The sequence below is a fragment of the Podarcis vaucheri genome (genome assembly GCF_965113315.1).
Source record: "Podarcis vaucheri genome assembly, chromosome: 4".
Classification (NCBI taxonomy): domain Eukaryota; kingdom Metazoa; phylum Chordata; class Lepidosauria; order Squamata; family Lacertidae; genus Podarcis; species Podarcis vaucheri.
The window spans coordinates 1436782-1456313 of NC_138762.1; the positions used below are offsets into that span (position 1 = coordinate 1436782).

The window sequence follows — 19532 nt, forward strand, 5'->3', positions numbered from 1 at the left end:
CTTGACTATGCTACCACTCAGTGGATTTGTAACTGGCTGACTGACCGAACCCAAAGGGTGCTCATCAATGGTTCCTCTTCATCCTGGAGAAGAGTGACTAGTGGGGTGCCACAGGGTTCTGTCTTGAGCCCGGTCTTATTCAACATCTTTATCAACGACTTGGATGATGGACTCAAGGGCATCCTGATCAAATTTGCAGATGACACCAAACTGGGAGGGGTGGCTAACACCCCAGGGGACAGGATCACACTTCAAAACGACCTTGACAGATTAGAGAACTGGGCAAAAACAAACAAGATGAATTTTAACAGGGAGAAATGTACAGTATTGCACTTGGGCAAAAAAAATGAGAGGCACAAATACAAGATGGGTGACGCCTGGCTTGAGAGCAGTACATGTGAAAAGGATCTAGGAGTCTTGGTTGACCATAAACTTGACATGAGCCAACAGTGTGACGCGGCAGCTAAAAAAGCCAATGCAATTCTGGGCTGCATCAATAGGAGTATAGCATCTAGATCAAGGGAAGTAATAGTGCCACTGTATTCTGCTCTGGTCAGACCTCACCTGGAGTACTGTGTCCAGTTCTGGGCACCACAATTCAAGAAGGACACTGACAAACTGGAATGTGTTCAGAAGAGGGCAACCAAAATGGTCAAAGGCCTGGAAACAATGCCTTATGAGGAACGGCTAAGGGAGCTGGGCATGTTTAGCCTGGAGAAGAGGAGGTTAAGGGGTGATATGATAGCCATGTTCAAATATATAAAAGGATGTCACATAGAGGAGGGAGAAAGGTTGTTTTCTGCTGCTCCAGAGAAGCGGACACGGAGCAATGGATCCAAACTACAAGAAAGAAGATTCCACCTAAACATTAGGAAGAACTTCCTGACAGTAAGAGCTGTTCGACAGTGGAATTTGCTGCCAAGGATTGTGGTGGAGTCTCCTACTTTGGAGGTCTTTAAGCAGAGGCTTGACAACCATATGTCAGGAGTGCTCTGATGGTGTTTCCTGCTTGGCAGGGGGTTGGACTCGATGGCTCTTGTGGTCTATTCCAACTCTATGATTCTATGATTCTATATAGAGTTGTGTTCTTCCTCTGGGCAGTAATTACCTTATATGGCGATGGGTGTTGTAAAGCCATGATTGGGCATGTAACGTGAGACACTGGCAGACGGCCATGCAGGCTGAGAGAGAGACAAAGGATAATAAAAAGTTACCAGAGGGAGAGAGAAGTCGAAGGAGCTGCTCCTCCATCCTGAAAATATTGCTGTCTCACTGTGTCCCTTTTTCAAATGCTGTACAGCACCATTTCTGACGGCTGGCTTCTGTCAAGTCGTGCCCCGTGTGAGGCTAACTAAAAGAAATCCGTGTGAGGCTGACTAAAAGAATACGTCTGAGGCTGACTTAAAGAAATCTGTGTGAGGCAAACTAAAAGAAAACTGAGTGAGGATGACTTAAAGGAAACCATGTGAGGTTTTTCGATCCACGCAACGGATATCATCGACTCTCCACGCCCGGCAAGGGTTACAAGCGATACGCGTCTATAGGATCCCGGTGAGTCGATCCCTTTTTTTAAAGACTTAAAATTTTTTTAAAGACTTAAAATTTCTCCTCTCCTCCAACAAATTGGAAGTTCCTGAGGGTGATTTGATACAGCTTATTCTGGCCATCGATGAGCATTGCCCCTGGTATCCCCAAGATGGAACTTGGGAATTAAAACATTGGGACAAAATTGGAGCACATTTCCACGGACACCCTAGCATTGGCGTTCACGTTCTGAAAGCATGGTGCAAGGTTCGTTACGCCATGGGCTCTTTGTCACCAAAAAATATCTCCATGGCTGTATTGCCAACATCACCTCCAGCTTCTTTAGTCCAGCCTGCTGTGTTACCGTCTGTTCCGATACTTGCCTTGCCAGCACCACCAGACCCCAAGCCTCCGGACTATAGTTCCTCGCCAGAGGATCCAATCCTGCAAAAATACCGTGGTCTGGTTGGCAAAGATCCTACTCCCTCACCAACAGAACCAGCTACCCCTTTTCAACATGCAGTCCTTCCCTGTTCCTTAATTCAGGATACTGTGGCATTTCCCGTTATAGTGCCGCCTGCTGGCGCTCCAGCAGGAACTCAAGCCCAACACCAACCTTTTGACTTTAAGATCTTGAAAGAGTTGCAGCAGTCAGTAAAGACCAATGGACTCCAAGACCCATATACGCAGGCGCTTTTGGAAGCCACATTAGCCCAGCTCTTGGTTCCAGATGACATAAAGCTTTTGGCCCATACAGTGTTACCTCCATCAGCGGGCGTATTGTTTGCCCACGAATGGGAAACTTGACTGCCGTGCTTATGCTCCGGCTTTATTACAACAAATCAGAGGGAATAATCCAAATATTACTTTCGCAGACGTCCTAGACACCATGATGGGGCATGGTCCCTTTGTTCAGGCTTCAGTGCAAGCCACACTGCTGCAAATCATATTGAGGGATACCACTCTTGCTGCTAAACAAGCAATGAGAAAAATCCCAGAACCCAGGATTCAATCAAGGTGGGGTTCAATAAGAGAATCATATTCTTCCTTTATGGACAGGCTGATTACAGCAGTGAGTCGCCAAATAGAAAATCCTGAAGCCAAACAAATAATTATCAAACAATTGGCCTTTGAAAATGCCAATGAGGATTGTAAGGTTGCATTATGACTGATAATACACAATCCTACCACAGACACAGCAGCCATGCTTCGCATTTGTCAATCTGTGGGTACAGCCTCCCACAAGGCTCATCTTCTGGCAGCGGCGCTAAATAAAAACCAGCCTGTAGCCACCGATAAAACATGTTTCCAGTGTGGCAAACCAGGACACTTTAAGGCGCAATGTAGATCCACGCAACAGCCTAGGTGTCCTTCTACCAAATGTCCAATCTGCAAAAAAGGCTTTCATTGGGCCAATCAATGCAGATCGCTTCCCCAAAACCAACAGCAGGGTCAGTACACTGCCCGAAATTAGCAAGGACAACAGCAGGGAAACTGGCAGCCGGGCCCACCCTGGGCCCAGACAAATCAATAGGGGACCCCCCCGGAGTCCAGGGAAACAGCACCACGGCTTCGCCTGACTCAGGACGTGGAATTCCATTTGCCTTTCTGCCCTTTAAAGACTCATGTCCTCACTGAAGCAGGGTTGGACAATCATGCCACTTGTCTGGTATTGCCTCTATTATCTGCACAAGCAGCAGGAATTCATGCGGTACCGATGCTAACACACGGACCATATGTGAATTTCCCTGAGATCACGCTATATGCTGATCGTCCATGCAGAATACAAATACTTCAGTGGCGAAGATTATCATTTCCCCCCCATCCGAACAACTACCCCTAATTGCAGCAGCCATGAACATTACAGCCTCGTGCCCTTCTGTGTCTCTGACAGTGGGAGGTCGACATATTGAGGGAGTTCTGGACACAAGGGCGGATGTAACAGTCGTGGCAAAATCTGCTTGGACTTCCAGTTGACCCACCTGTCCAGCCACACAAGTTATTGGTGTGGGAGGTGAATCACAGGCACGGCACAGTCTCCACCCAATACTCATCCAAAGCGATAGCGGGGTTCAGATCGCCCTCTATCCATTAATAATGGACATTCCAGTCTCCTTATGGGGGCACGATATTTTGGCTATTGCAGACACCAAATTGGAGTCAAATTTATTTTAAGGGCCGCCCCTGCACTTCCACGCTCGGCACTGCCGTTATGATGGATCACAACTACCCCAGTATGGGTAGAACAGTGGCCCCTACCAAAAGAAAAATTAGCAGCAGCGGCCCAGCTTATTTCTGAACAATTGACCCTTGGCCACATTGAACCGTCCTCATCTCCCTGGAACTCCCCAATTTTCATTATAAAAAAATATATCAGGAAAATGGCGTCTTCTGCAGGATATGAGAAAAATTAATCAAATACAGCCTATGGGAACTTTACAACCTAGCATGCCAAATCCAAATATGCTCCCGCGAGAATATCAGAAAAATCCTTCTTCACTGCGCCTGCATTGTTTCAAATATAAGTTCACTTACCCATGTTATGGAAATGACGGGGGGGCATCTTTATAGTTGTTGCAATGTTACAAATATTAGCCCTGAATGTATGCTTTTGATTTGGCAGCGCAGGGAAGATACCTAGCTTTATAAATTCCTAGAAAATCCATACTTTAACTGACTCTCCTCATTCCAATGGCATTTTAACCCTAAAAAAAGGTGAATTTGGGCTCCCCCTCCCTCCATGAACCAAGAAGCAGGAAGTCACGTAGGCAGCCGGAAGAGGGCATCTTTCCCCAAGCCTGAGAGCACATACACGGCCCCCCATCCAGGGAGTGACGGGAGGGGGCAACAATAGACATCCACAGAGACAATTTAGCAAGTCAGGTGTTCTGAAAGCCCATCTCCGGACAAGTCCTGAGGGCAAGGAGATGCCAAGGGTTTCCTTGTTCTTTGGGTGATGGGGACTTAAGAGGTGTTGTGAGCGGTGTCTGGACCAGAGCAGCTTCTCCGGGGGGGGGGACGCGCCCCCTCTCCACTCACACAGACAGACAGACATATTCAAGGAACCGTTTTAAAGCCGATTTTGCGGGGAGGGGGCGCCTATGCCCCTGGTGGGGGACTTCCTCGCCCCCCCCCCCAGATACGGCCCTGATCCCTGGGTCATCCAGTCCCACCCCCAGCAATGCAGGAATCTCAGCTGAAGCATCCATGGCAGATGGCCGTCCAATCTCTCCTGAGAAACCTCCAAGGAAGGAGAGTCCACCACCTCCCCAGGGAGACCTTTCCCTGCCCAACTGCTCTTAGATGTCCCTCAAGGCAGCGGGGCCTGAGTTTTGGGCTCTGAGCATCTCCCTCGGTCCCTTTTTTTGGGGGGGGGGGCCTTTGGCTCTTGGCTGGGCTCTGAGCATCTCCCTCGGTCCCTTTGGGGGGGGGCTTTGGCTCTTGGCTGGGCTCTGAGCATCTCCCTCGGTCCCTTTTTTTTGGGGGGGGCCTTTGACTCTTGGCTGGGCTCTGAGCATCTCCCTCGGTCCCTTTGGGGGGGCCTTTGGCTCTTGGCTGGGCTCTGAGCATCTCCCTCGGTCCCTTTGGGAGGGGGGCCTTTGGCTCTTGGCTGGGCTCTGAGCATCTCCCTCGGTCCCTTGGGGGGGGCCTTTGGCTCTTGGCTGGGCTCTGAGCATCTCCCTCGGTCCCTTTGGGGGGGGGCTTTGGCTCTTGGCTGGGCTCTGAGCATCTCCCTCGGTCCCTTTTTTGGGGGGGGGGCTTTGGCTCTTGGCTGGGCTCTGAGCATCTCCCTTGGTCCCTTTGGGGGGGCCTTTGGCTCTTGGCTGGGCTCTGAGCATCTCCCTCAGTCCCTTTGGGGGGGGCCTTTGGCTCTTGGCTGGCCTCTGAGCATCTCCCTCGGTCCCTTTTGGGGGGGCCTTTGGCTCTTGGCTGGGCTCTGAGCATCTCCCTCGGTCCCTTTGGGGGGGGGGCCTTTGGCTCTTGGCTGGGCTTTGAGCATCTCCCTCGGTCCCTTTGGGGGGGCCTTTGGCTCTTGGCTGGGCTCTAAGCATCTCCCTCGGTCCCTTTGGGGGGGCCTTTGGCTCTTGGCTGGGCTCTAAGCATCTCCCTTGGTCCCTTTGGGGGGGCCTTTGGCTCTTGGCTGGGCTCTGAGCATCTCCCTCAGTCCCTTTTTTGGGGGGCTGTGGCTCTTGGCTGGGCTCTGAGCATCTCCCTCGGTCCCTTTGGGGGGCCTTTGGCTCTTGGCTGAGCTCTGAGCATCTCCCTCAGTCCCTTTTTTGGGGGGGGGCCTTTGGCTCTTGGCTGGCCTCTGAGCATCTCCCTCGGTCCCTTTTGGGGGGGGGCCTTTGGCTCTTGGCTGGGCTTTGAGCATCTCCCTCGGTCCCTTGGGGGGGGGCCTTTGGCTCTTGGCTGGGCTCTGAGCATCTCCCTCAGTCCCTTTTTTGGGGGGCTGTGGCTCTTGGCTGGGCTCTGAGCATCTCCCTCGGTCCCTTTGGGGGCCTTTGGCTCTTGGCTGAGCTCTGAGCATCTCCCTCAGTCCCTTTTTTTGGGGGGGCCTTTGGCTCTTGGCTGGCCTCTGAGCATCTCCCTCGGTCCCTTTTGGGGGGGCCTTTGGCTCTTGGCTGGGCTCTGAGCATCTCGCTCGGTCCCTTTTTTGGGGGGGGCCTTTGGCTCTTGGCTGGCCTCTGAGCATCTCCCTCGGTCCCTTTTGGGGGGGCCTTTGGCTCTTGGCTGGGCTCTGAGCATCTCGCTCGGTCCCTTTTTTGGGGGGGGCCTTTGGCTCTTGGCTGGGCTCTGAGCATCTCCCTCGGTCCCTTTGGGGGGGGCCTTTGGCTCTTGGCTGGGCTCTGAGCATCTCCCTCGGTCCCTTGGGGGGGGGGCCTTTGGCTCTTGGCTGGGCTCTGAGCATCTCCCTCGGTCCCTTTTGGGGGGGCCTTTGGCTCTTGGCTGGGCTCTGAGCATCTCCCTCGGTCCCTTTTGGGGGGGCCTTTGGCTCTTGGCTGGGCTCTGAGCATCTCGCTCGGTCCCTTTTTTGGGGGGGGCCTTTGGCTCTTGGCTGGCCTCTGAGCATCTCCCTCCAGCTTCCCAAGGGAGACCTTTCCCTGCCCAACTGCTCTTAGGTGTCCCTCAAGGCAGCGGGTCCTGAGTTCTAGTCCTGCTGAAACCATTGCACTGGCTGCCAAGGAGGAACCCAGTGAATATCATAATAAATAAATCCTATTCTCATCATGAATAACCAAAACTTTCTTAAGCATGTTGCTAGGCAAACACTCAATAGTATGCCATTTCCCCTCCCAGAAATGGTGAATTTCTAACTCAGTGTACTAAAAATGGATGGTTGTTATGCTTAGGGGAGCTTTTAATATTTGATGGACTATTGCATTTTAATATTTGGTTGGAAGCCTCCCAGAGTGGCTTCGGAAACCCAGCCAGATGCACGGGGTATAAATGAATGAATAAATAATAATAATAATAATAATAATAATAATAATAATAATAATAATAATAATAATAATACTGCTGGGCAGACAGGCCTCCTTCTTCAAATGGTTTTGGGTTTTCATCTGTGTCATTTTCAATTGTTATTGATATTAATGTTGTATTCTGAATTTTAGGTCTTATGATTTATGAGGAAATTCTTTTCCATTTGGTTGTGTACCTTTGGATGTGTTTTGCTTCTTGTTTATTACATTGGTAATGTTGGTAATTATGTAAATCTTGTCGTAACAATAACAATTTATTATTTATGCTCCTGGGTGGAGATATGCAAGATGCTGTCAAGGTAAGACGCGCCTGTTAGAGCTCCTCAATTAGGTGTGGATTACTCCTTTTAACTTGTTAACTTTTTAAACTTTTTAATCTTTTAGCCCTCTTCTCATCAAAGTTTGGCAACCTGGGGTTTTCTATCAGAGAACTTGTGATGTCGGCGCTGTAAATTAGAACCAACAAAGTCGAACAGCTTAACAGCCGCCGCCCACCCTATTTCAAGGACTCGTAACTCTAAACAATTCAATTAATCTTCTGAACTTTTTCCGGCCTGACTCTGATTCAGGCTTTGACTCGGCGTTTTAAATGAACTAAGGGAGTGAAGCTGTGTTGCAGGAGTGCTCCGCTTGTGCTTTCATTAAAAACTTCCCTAAACAGGGCTGCCTTCAGGAGTCTTCTAAACGTCAGAGAGTTGTTTATTTCTTTGACATCCGATGGGAGGGTGTTCCACAGAAGAGGCGCCACGACCGAGAAGGCCCTGTGCCTATCATGTTGTAAGCCGCCTTGAGCGTTGTTTTAACGATGGAAAGGTTACAAATAAAATAAAATGATGATGATGAAGATTGAACAAATGTCTACGATTTCCCACAGGCTACTTTGTGTGAGGGAAACTGCGATCCAGGGAGTCTCTGGCAGGAGATAATGAGACAAGGAAAGCTTTATTTACAAAAAAGAGAATGGTGAAACAAAGTGAAGACAGGAGATGTGTTCTTTCAGGTGGAAGTTAACTTACTACTTCAGCTAAATGTCTCAGGATTAAACACAGTTCTGCAGGCACAGCTTCCCTCCAATTCAGTTGTCGCACTTCAGGGAGATGTTCAGGTTTCCAGAATAGGTGGTGAAAGGCTGAACTCTCTTTCTGCGGCTTCTCTCTCATCCCCTCCCTTAGTTATGAGGGATCATAGAATCATAAGAGTTGGAAGAGACCACAAGGGCCATCAGGTCCAACTCGATTTCTGGGAGGTACTTTGGACACAGCCCAGCTTCCTTCACAGCGAGCGGCCACTTTCCCTCGCTTCCCCTGAGGTATCTTCCTTTGTATGCCAGACCCAGGGGATCCTCTCCGCCCTTGCCACGGACTTGGGAATCTCCTTTTCCTGGAAGATCTCTCCCCTCCTGACTGGAAGGATACTAGGGCCTGGAATCAGAAACTGCACAAGATGCTGACGCAGCTTGGGTACAAGCAAGGCCCTGCCGACAAGTGTCTGTACAGCAAGTCGAGTAATGGACAATTTTCTTATCTCTTTTCTTTTTTATTTATTTTTCCCCCAATGCAGAATCATAACAAAAATTACAAACATTGAATCCAAAATAATACTATAAAAAACCCAAAAAAACAGAACATACAAAAAAAAAGCAGAAAAGAAAAAGGGAAAGAAAACAGGAAACAAAACTAAACTAAACAAAAACGAAAAAGCACACATCTACAGAAAAAAACCGTATCATTACGTACATTAACACATATTGACTTCCTTTGTTCTAAGACCTCAAAAAATTTACTATTACTATATTGTTGTGTCTAATTAGATTACATCCACCTTTGTACTTTTTTTTACAGCATTTTTCTTTTTACTTGACCCTGTAAAGCATCAAGTTTGACCACAAACTTGACATGAGCCAACAGTGTGACGCGGCAGCTAAAAAAGCCAATGCAATTCTGGGCTGCATCAATAGGAGTATAGCATCTAGATCAAGGGAAGTAATAGTGCCACTGTATTCTGCTCTGGTCAGACCACACCTGGAGTACTGTGTCCAGTTCTGGGCACCACAGTTCAAGAAGGACACTGACAAACTGGAACGTGTCCAGAGGAGGGCAACCAAAATGGTCAAAGGCCTGGAAACGATGCCTTATGAGGAACGGCTAAGGGAGCTGGGCATGTTTAGCCTGGCGAAGAGGAGGTTAAGGGGTGATATGATAGCCATGTTCAAATATATAAAAGGATGTCACATAGAGGAGGGAGAAAGGTTGTTTTCTGCTGCTCCAGAGAAGCGGACACGGAGCAATGGATCCAAACTACAAGAAAGAAGATTCCACCTAAACATTAGGAAGAACTTCCTGACAGTAAGAGCTGTTCGACAGTGGAATTTGCTGCCAAGGAGTGTGGTGGAGTCTCCTACTTTGGAGGTCTTTAAGCAGAGGCTTGACAACCATATGTCAGGAGTGCTCTGATGGTGTTTCCTGCTTGGCAGGGGGTTGGACTCGATGGCCCTTGTGGTCTCTTCCAACTCTAGGATTCTATGATTCTATGGTCATTCATTACATACCAATATACTAACCAGTGTGGTGTAGTGGTTGAGAGTGGTAGTCTCGTAATCTGGGGAACTGGGTTCGCGTCTCCACTCCTCCACCTGCAGCTGCTGGGTGACCTTGGGCCAGTCACACTTCTCTGAAGTCTCTCAGCCCCACTCACCTCACAGAGTGTTTGTTGTGGGGGAGGAAGGGAAAGGAGAACGTTAGCCGCTGTGAGACTCCTGAAGGGGAGTGAAAGGCGGGATATCAAATCCAAACTCTTCTTCTTCTAACTCCAGAACAATGTTTTTTCAAAATAAAAAAATTCCTTCCAGTAGCACCTTAAAGACCAACTAAGTTAGTTCTTGGTATGAGCTTTCGTGTGCATGCACACTTCTTCAGATACAATGTTTTTTCATATACTCTTTAGCACAACCCCATTCTTTTAATAATTTCTGGTCCGATTGTCCCCTTATGTATGCTGTGAGTCTTGCCAGATTTATATATGCACAAAATTTAATTTGCCAATCTTTCACTGATGGAATTTTTCTCCCTTTCCAGTTTTTTGCTATAAGCATCCTGGCAGCTGTTGTTGCATAAAGGAATACTTTCCTTTGATTGTCAGGAATATCATTTGTAATTAAACCTAAAAGGAATGCCTCTGTTTTTTTACTGAAAGATATTTTAAACATCTTTTTGAGTTTTTCATAGATTTCATTCCAAAGTTGTTTAATAGGTCGGCATTCCCACCACATGTGAAACATTGTTCCTATTTCTTTTTTACATCTCCAACAGGTATTCGATTTTAATTTGTAAATTTTAGCCAATTTTACCGGAGTTAAGTACCATTGGTACACCATTTTTCATAAAATGTTCTCTTATTGTATAGCATGCCGTGAATTTAATATAATATTTCCATAATTTCTCCCATTGTTCCAGCCGAATTACATATCCTATATCACATGCCCATTTAATCATAACTTCTTTTACTTCTTCATCCTTTAATTCCCATTCTAATAATAAATTATACATTTTAGATATATTCTTTTTTGAGTTTTGTAATAATACTTTTTGTAATTTTGATTCTTCTTTTTCAAATCCAATTACTTTATCCTGGTTGAATATTTGTGCAATTTGGTGATATTGTAGCCATGTGGTACAGTATTGGGTCACCTCTTCGTATGGTCTTAGTTTTAATTGGTACTGTTCTTCCTTTAGGAGCTGCTGGTGTGTTGCCATTCGTCCTATAGAATTTTTCTTTTTAACCGATATTACTTCTAACGATGAGACCCACCATGGGGTTTTCGGTTCTAACAACCTTCTATGTCTCACCCAGACCTTGCATAATGCATTTCTAATTACGTGGTTTAGAAATGCTTTATGTACTGCCACTTTGTTATAAATTAGATAGGCATGCCAACCATATCTGTTGTTCCATCCCTCCAAGTCCAAAATGGCACTGTTATCCAATTTGATCCAATCCTTGATCCAAGTAAAGCATGCCGCATCGTAATATAGTCTCAGATCTGGGAGTCCGAAACCTCCCCACTCTTTTATGTCGGTTAATAATTTATGTTTGATCTGTGGCTTTTTGCCTTGCCATATAAACTTTGTTAGGTCCGTTTTCCATTTTTTAAAACAACCATCTTTACCTATTATGGGAATCATTTGAAAAAGGAACAGAAGTTTTGGTAAGATGTTCATTTTAATAGCTGAAATTCTACCCCAGAGTGTTAAATTTGATCTTGTCCAAGTTTCCATTTCTCTTTTTGTTTCTTCCCAATTTTTTTTTATAATTATCTTCAAACAAATTTATATTTTTCATTGTTATTTGTATTCCTAAATATTTCACTTTTTTTACAATTTGTAATCCCAGTTTTTCTACCAGGTCCTTTTTCTCTTGATCTCCCATGTTTTTTACCATTAGTTTCATTTTTTCTTTATTCAAAGCAAAACCTGAGACCCTTCCAAAGTTTCCCATTTTTTCTAGAGCCTTTGCTAAGCTTTCCTTTGGGTTTTCCACCATTAAAACTAAATCATCTGCAAATGCCCTTATTTTGTATATTTTCTCTCCTAGGGATATTCCATTTATTTCTTGATCCAATCTGATTTCTTAATTTAATATTTCCAAAACCAAAATGAATAATAATGGTGAGAGTGGGCACCCTTGTCTGGTGCCCTTCTGTATTTTAAAATAATCAGCCGTGTCATTATTTATTATTATATTTGCTTCTTGTTGTTCATAAATTGCTTTGTGCATAGATCTTGTAATCATTATTTAGTAATGATATTGGTCTATAATTGGTTATAAACTCTTTATTTCGTCCTTGTTTTGGGATTACTACTATGTGAGCCTGTTTCCAGGTGTTGGGAATCTTCCCGTCTTCTAGTATTCTATTTAAGAGTGTCTTCATAGGTGATAATAATGATTCCTCTAATTTTTTGTAATGGATTGCGGTAAGACCATCTGGACCTGGGGATTTTCCCAGCTTCATCTTAATTATCGCTTGATGAAGGTCTGTCGTGGTTATTGGGGAGTTTAAATCTTGAATCTTTTCTTTCTTAATTTTAGGTATATCCTTTCCACATAAATACTCTTTTATATCATCCTCTGTCTCATTTCTTGCTTTACATAGCTTATTATATTTTATAAAGCACTTTTTAATTTCCTCAGGATTATCTTAAGTTCTCCCCCCCTTCCACTATTTTATCAATCAGTTTTTCCTTTTGTGTCTTTTTCAATTGCCAGGCTAGAATCTTTCCGGGTTTATTTGCAAATTCGAACAACCTTTGTTTCATCCATTTAATATTGTCCTCAATTTCACTATTTAATATTGCTGAAGCCTGGGTTTGTAATATTTTTAGTTTTTGGCTTATTAATTCATTTTTTGGTTGTTTTGTTAATAATTTTTCATTTATTCCTATTTCTTTCCTTATTTGTTCTAGTTTTTGCTCTCTGTTTCTTTTCCTTATTGCACTTTGTTGTATGTAAAAGCCTCTTATGAAAGCTTTACTTGCATCCCATATTGTCCTGATGTCTGTATCCTGTTCTTTATTTAATTCAAAAAATTCTTTCAGTAGCTCTTGCGCTTTTTTCACAATCTTTTCGTCATTTAATAATCTTTCATTAAGTCTCCATCTTTTATTAATTTTCTTGTATTCCTTTAATTCTAATGTGACTGGGTTGTGATCTGTAATAATTTTGGTCTGTATTTCTGCTTTTTTAATTTTAGTTGTTAAGTTATTTGATACCCATATGCTGTCAATTCTGCCGGCTGATTTTTTAACTTCCGAAAAATGTGTATACTGTCTTTCTCCTGGGTTTTTATATCTCCATGTGTCAATCAAATTTAAGTTTTCTACCATCTGAAAGAAGGTGTCTGGGAGTCTGCCTTTTTTGATTTTCTTTCTCTCTGTGTCCTATCTAATTCTATTGATGTGACACCATTTAGGTCTCCCATCAAAATAATTTCCTCTTCTATAAATTCCAGTAAGTTAGTGTCAGGGAACTGCCATCAGTGCCGGAGGGAGAGAGCAAAATCCAGAGGGATTCCGGAGAGCGTCCCGGGATTGGGAGAGGCAGCCCATCTTCTGGGGAAGAGAATAAGCGTAGCACCAGTGGAGAAGGGGGGCAGATGGGGGAAGCGGCGAGGCGGTCCCATGACTCCTTGCTGGGGACCAGCGGGGAGAGTAGGGGTCCTCCGTTGCCTGCGCCTTCCTTGCGCAGAAGGCTTCCGTGCAGAGAGAGTAGGCGGAGACTAGGTGTCAAAGAGCTTCTTTGCTGGAAGAAGTTTAAGAAACGCCCACTGACGGATTCTTCCAGCGATTGAGACAGCCACGGGTGAGTGGCTGTCCGGACAGAAAAGGTTCACTCAGGCAATCCAGCCAGGTGTTTGCACCAGCTTATGCACGAGCAACCCCTAGAACCATTACAGTTAGCTTCTACTTTTCTGAAAAATTCTGTTTTGTTACCATTCGGTGCATAAACTCCTACTATAATTAAATGTTATTTATCGTTTGTTATTTTTACCCCTAATAATCTACCCTCACCATCCTTAAAGATTTTTTTTTGCGTCTAGTTTAGGGTTCACATAGAACACAATTCTCCTTTTCTTTTTTACATCTGAGGATATAAATTCTTGACCCAACCTCTTGTTTTCTAAAACCCTTCTGTGATTTCTAGTCACATGGGTCTCCTGCAAGCATATAATATCCCATTGTTCTTTCCTCAACACATGTTCTATTTTATTTCTCTTCCTCTTATCATTTAAACCATTAACATTCCAAGATATAATTTTTAGATTCATTAATCTTTCTTTATTATCTACAATAGTTTCCTTGAGTAAATAAAAAAAAGAAAAGAAAAGAAAAAGAAAACTCAGAAATTTTTGGATTTTGATAATATGTTTCTCCCAATCTCTCTCTCCCCCCCTTAATATGCGCTTGTCTCTCTATGCTTCTTGTTTTGTCTGCGTTGTTTCCTCTCGCTCCGATGTTGGATCTCCAGTTAGTTCTTTTTGGTACTTCCTCCAGAATTTTCCCAGCTCATCTACTGATCTAAAAGTTTTTCTTCTGTCCTTATATGTGAAGGTGATGCCCTCAGGAAATTCCCACCGGAATCTAATCGAATTCTTCTTGAGTGCTTCTGTTACTGTCTTATAGTTCTGCCTTTTCTTCAAAATTCTTTTTGGGATTTCCTTAAATATTTTGATAGGCCTATCTTCTATTATTAACTTCACTGTCCTTTTTGATGTAATATTTTGTCCTTTAAAAGTCTTGAGTTGAAAAAAATTAAGCAATCTCCTGGCCCTTTATAAGTGTCCGATCTTTCTGATCTGATCCTGAAAATTTTATCAATATCCAATAGCATCTCTTCTACCTCTACTCCCAACCAGTTTGCAATCTCCTGTGATAGTTTCTCTTGAATTTGTTCATCATGAGTTTGTGGGACGCCTCGGAAGCGGAGGACCATCTCCTTCTGACGCATCTCCATCAATGATATATCATCTAGCAGCTCTTCATGGGCTCTCTTTAGGTCGTTTATTTCTTCCTCCGTTGAATCTTGTGATTTTTTAAAAGTCCTTATTTTCCATTTGCAATTTCTTTGTCATTTCCACTTGTTTGGTAGATTTACTCTTAAGTTCTTGTACAGATTCATCCAGTTCTTTATTTTTAAGTGAGAGGTCACTTATTTGTGTTGTTAAGTCTATTATTAGCTTTGAGTTTTGTTGGATGTTGCCAGCTAATCATTCAGGCTCTTTTCCATCCCCATTATAAGGTCTTTTATGTCAGCATTGGGGTCTGTTTCAGCTGTTGATTGTCTTCTCACTTGTAGACCTGACCCAGATGTCAGTGTAGTTTGGTATTTTTTAGAACCCATATTTGTCTTCTTCCCTTTGGTTCTGATCTAGATATCTTTATTTCAAACCAAGAATATATATATTCCTAAACTTTGAAAATGCTCTGTTTATAATTTGGTCCTTTTATTCCATCTGTTGGGATTGAAAGTCAGTTAAGATTCCGGTGGTTTTACCCTACGTCATTATCAGTTCATCTCAAATATTTAATTAAACAAAAAAGTAAAAAAAAAAAGGTCCAAATTTTAATAAATAATTTGTTAAATATTTTGTTTTACTTTAATTACTTTGGCAGTTATCAGAGAAAAATTCCTTCGCAGTACTTAACATCCGTCTTAAGAACTTATTTTCTAGAAGCTGAACTTGGTATTTTAGATGTCCTTTCGTGTATAGCTAGTTTTCTTCAAGCCTGTGTCTTAGCAGCGTTTTTTAAATTATGGGAGTAATATGGGATTTTCCAATTTACTTGTGAGGTGGTCCTTCTTGTTTTGTTTCTCTAGCCTCTCTTTGTTGCAGTGACTGTTTCCACCACTATTCTTCTTCCGGCTTTTTTCCCTTCTGAGGGCGATGACTCACTCTCCCCCCCCCAGTGCCATTTTTGCCAGCTGCTTTCTTCACTATTCCAGTCTTTTCCTCCTCCTTTCTCTCCCTTTGTATATCTCTTCCTCTTCCCTTTCACTTCTTTATCTTAATCTTTATCTTCCCACCGCTGCCTGGTCTTCAAATCCTTCCTACTCCTTCTCTTTTCCACTGTATCCTCCACATTCCTCCCCTCCTTTTCCTTTTTCACTCACCCCTTTGTTTTACGCTGATCTCCTCCTCAATGGCTGCTGCTTTGTTGTCACCGCTGCTGCTGCTTGCTATTTCAGCTCCTTGTCTCTCTCAACAGAGCACCCCCCTGTAGAAGCAGGTACTTAGTATGTCTCAGTATTTATTTTCTGCCCCTTTACAAGGCTTATTTTCCACAACTTGATAAGTCTCAGAACGCTGAAGCTCCTCTCTCTATTAGCTTTACTGTCCTTTATAATATTAAGTTATTCCGTACTCCTTTTATTTTAATATAAGCCAGCATTATTACCTTGTTCCTTCAGGAGTACTCATGATTTTACAGTTTTAGTTTGGAGCAGCCTGGTGCTTTTTCATTCGGGTCTCAGGGGCGTCTCACAATCGGGTGTGCAATCTTTCTGCGCTGGGGTTCTTCCACCTCCCTCCACTTTTTGTGCTGAGACGGCAGAAAACCCCTTTATGCGCTGCTTGGATCGATTTTCTTCAGTCTGGAACCTCCTCTCAGACCTCTTCAGTGTTTGCTTCGCCCTCGCTCCCCTGTCTTTTTATCCCGTATCCGTGATTTGGAGCGCTCTTACTGCAGCAAAGCGCTTTCCCTGACCGCACCATGCCAGGAAGTTTTTCGTAATGGACCATTTTCATATGTTCTTCTTTTTGTTGATGATTGATTTTTGCCACAGCAAATGACAGAGACAATGCACAGGTTGTAAAACACCTAAGCAAAGATGTTGCTTTATTATTTATACCCTGCTGATCTGGCTGGGTTTCCCTAGCCACTCTGGGCAGCTTCCAACAAACAACTAAAAATACATTAAAACATCAGACATTAAAAACTTCCCTAAACAGGTAGGTATTTGCCTGGCTCCTAAAGCTATAGAATGGAGGATTTCCCAACCTTTGTATGAATTCTCTGATGGGAAGTGAGATTGCAGGCCGAACTGAAGCTCTTTCCACATTCCACACACGGATGGGGTTTCTCCCTTGTATGAATTATTTGATGGGAAGTGACAGAGGACCTCTGATTGAAGCTCTTTCCACATTCCATGCACTGATAGGGTTTTTCCCCTGCATGAATTCTTTGATGGGAACTGAGATTGTGGCTCTGACTGAAGCTCTTTCCACATTCCACACACTGATATGGTTTCTCCCCTGTATGAATTCTTTGATGGGAAGTGAGAGAGGAGCTATTAGTGAAGCTCTTTCCACATTCCACACACTGATAGTGTTTCTCCACTGTATGAATTTTCTGATGGGAAGTGAGCCTGTGGCTGTGACTGAAGCTATTTCCACATTCCACACACTGATAGGGTTTCTCCCCTGTATGAATTCTTTGATGGGAGGTGAGAGAGGATCTATGAGTGAAGTTCTTCCCACATTCCACACACTGATAGGGTTTTCCCCCTGCATGAATTCTTTGATGGGAACTGAGATTGTGGCTCTGACTGAAGCTCTTTCCACATTCCACACACTGATACGGTTTCTCCCCTGTATGAATTCTTTTATGGGAATTGAGAGAGGAACTCCTACTGAAGCTCTTTCCACATTCCACACACTGATATGGTTTCTCCCCTGTATGAATTCTTTTATGGAAAGTGAGAGTGGATCTATTAGCGAAGTTCTTCCCACAATCCACACACTGATAGGGTTTCTCCCCTGTATGAATTCTTTGATGGGTATTGAGATAGGATCTCTGACGGAAGTTCTTCCCACATTCCACACACTGATAGGGTTTCTCCCCTGTATGAATTCTTTGATGGGAAGTGAAATGACGGTTCTGACTGAAGCACTTTCCACATTCCACACACTGATATGGTTTCTCCCCTGTATGAATTCTTTTATGGAAAGTGAGAGTGGATCTATCAGCAAAGTTCTTCCCACAATCCACACACTGATAGGGTTTCTCCCCTGTATGAATTCTTTGATGGGTATTGAGATGGTCGCTCCTACTGAAGCTCTTTCCACATTCCACACACTGATAGGGTTTCTCCCCTGTATGAATTCTCTGATGGGAAGTGAGATAGGAGCTATTAGTGAAGCTCTTTCCACATTCCATGCACTGATGGGGTTTCTTTCTGATGAGATTTCGTTGATGGGAACTGGAATGGGAGCTCTGACTGCAGCTCTCGCCACACTCCAAATTTTCACGTGGCTTCTCCTCTCTGGGGATTTTGTTGTGGTCACCCTTGTTCTCAATTTCCAATTCATCACAATCTGCAATGGAGACAAAAAGGGATTAGAGCCTTGGGAAGAAATGGAGAAGAACTGAAAGGAACTGTGTGTATGTTCATTACCTTTGTTGTTTGTCATTAACCAACATATTTATTATTGGATTATTATGGGTTGTTGAATGTTGCTTTGTTTGATATACAGTAGTGGCCAAAATTGTGGAAGCCTTTTGGAAAAAAAGTGTATTTCAGACGTTTGATGGCTCATAAAACCACTTCTTTTGGAGTAATATCATAAAATTATATATCAATGAAAAGATAATTTAATCAAGAATGTAATGCAATAATGATTGTTCAATTCAGATGTGGTAGGATGAAGAAGGGAGTCTATCCCAGCAGCGGAGAGAAAATGGCACTGTGATAGAAAGTCGCAAGAGCAGAAAAAGGAAATAACAGTCCCTGCTGAGTGAGAACAAAAGTGAAAGTCCTCAGTAACAATGTGCTGAGGCAAAGGCTACTTTAAAACAAAGAGCTGAAGAAGAGATAACTAGAAACTTTGACTCTTATTTTGGGAGAAGACATATGAGGGAGAGAGGGAAGGTGGTTTAAGAAGTTTAAAGAGACATTTTACGAGGACAAAAAAAAGATTAGAACCAAATGGAATTTAAATAGAGGAAATTAAGCTACACACGTTTATGCTTCATATATATTGCAAAGTGGATTATTGTTTTCTCCCCTGGCAGACTACTACTCTTTCTTTTAATGGTATTTTCTCCTCCCTGGGTCCTGACTCTTATTGACTTTTACTCCCTTTTACTCCCTCTCTGCTTTTCTTTTATCCTCATGAGGATTAAGCCAACAAGAGGCTAAGAAAAGGGAAGAGCTTAAATGCAATTTCCCCCCTTTTTTTCGTTTTCTTTTGGATTTGATTTGGACACGATTTGGACACGAAAGGGCGATATTACACACTCCAATGGATTAGGCCAAAAAGAGGCCAAGAAAAGGAAATTTGAAATTTGATCATGGATATTGGGTTTAGGTTTATCTTTTTTGGATTGAGGCAGTAGAGATATATATTTTTATATATTTTGCTTTCGTAGATTTTCACGGGTACAGGAATGCAGGTTTTGGTGTCTTCGGGTGTCTTCCCGTGTAAGAGTCGGGGTGTCTGGGCGACGTTTCGACGAGGTCTCACTCGTCATCTTCAGGCTGGTGCTTTCGGCTTCTTGTTACTGGAACAGAGCAGAATCTGGTGTTTGAGTTCCTATAAATACTGTTGAGGGGTGTGGTGTATAGCCTCCAACGTTCTGGGCAGAGAGGAAGTTCCTAGATTAGTGTGCCTCTTCTTCTTTTGTTCCTTAATTACTTGAGGGATATCTTGAGTGATTTCATGAGTGATATTCTGAATACCACTGGGTGGGTCATTAAGTGTAGATTAGTTGCTAAAGCTTTTGTGTCTTGACCTCTTGAGCTTGTGAAGAGTTTTTCTGAGAAGATGGCTGTGCTGCATTTAGTTGTGCTCTGGCTTGGCTTCGTGTATAGGGGCGAGCTGTGGTTTTGTGCCTTGTGCCAGCCAGATCTGTGTAGTTTTATATATTTTATATATATATATTATATTTTTAAAGTTTCAGTGTTTTAAAGTCCTCCCTCAAATTCAGCGTTTGAAAGACTGAGTTAAACACAGAGAAGAACAGAAGAGAAGCT

General features: G+C 43.5%; 2 protein-coding genes across 3 annotated transcripts in view; both read right to left on the bottom strand.

Annotated features, from left to right (window-relative positions):
- The window catches only part of LOC309530284 (uncharacterized protein), a 435057-nt gene that overhangs the window by 142946 nt on the left and 272579 nt on the right, over positions 1–19532 (bottom strand). The gene's annotated exons all lie outside the window — the stretch shown is intronic.
- Positions 1–19532, bottom strand: part of LOC309530408 (uncharacterized protein) — a 141577-nt gene that overhangs the window by 62759 nt on the left and 59286 nt on the right. Inside the window, exon 2 of the mRNA XM_082219359.1 lies at positions 8024–8179. Within this exon, the coding sequence (XP_082075485.1) occupies positions 8024–8167 (144 nt within the window). The 5' untranslated portion in view covers positions 8168–8179. The remainder of the gene's footprint in view (positions 1–8023; positions 8180–19532) is intronic.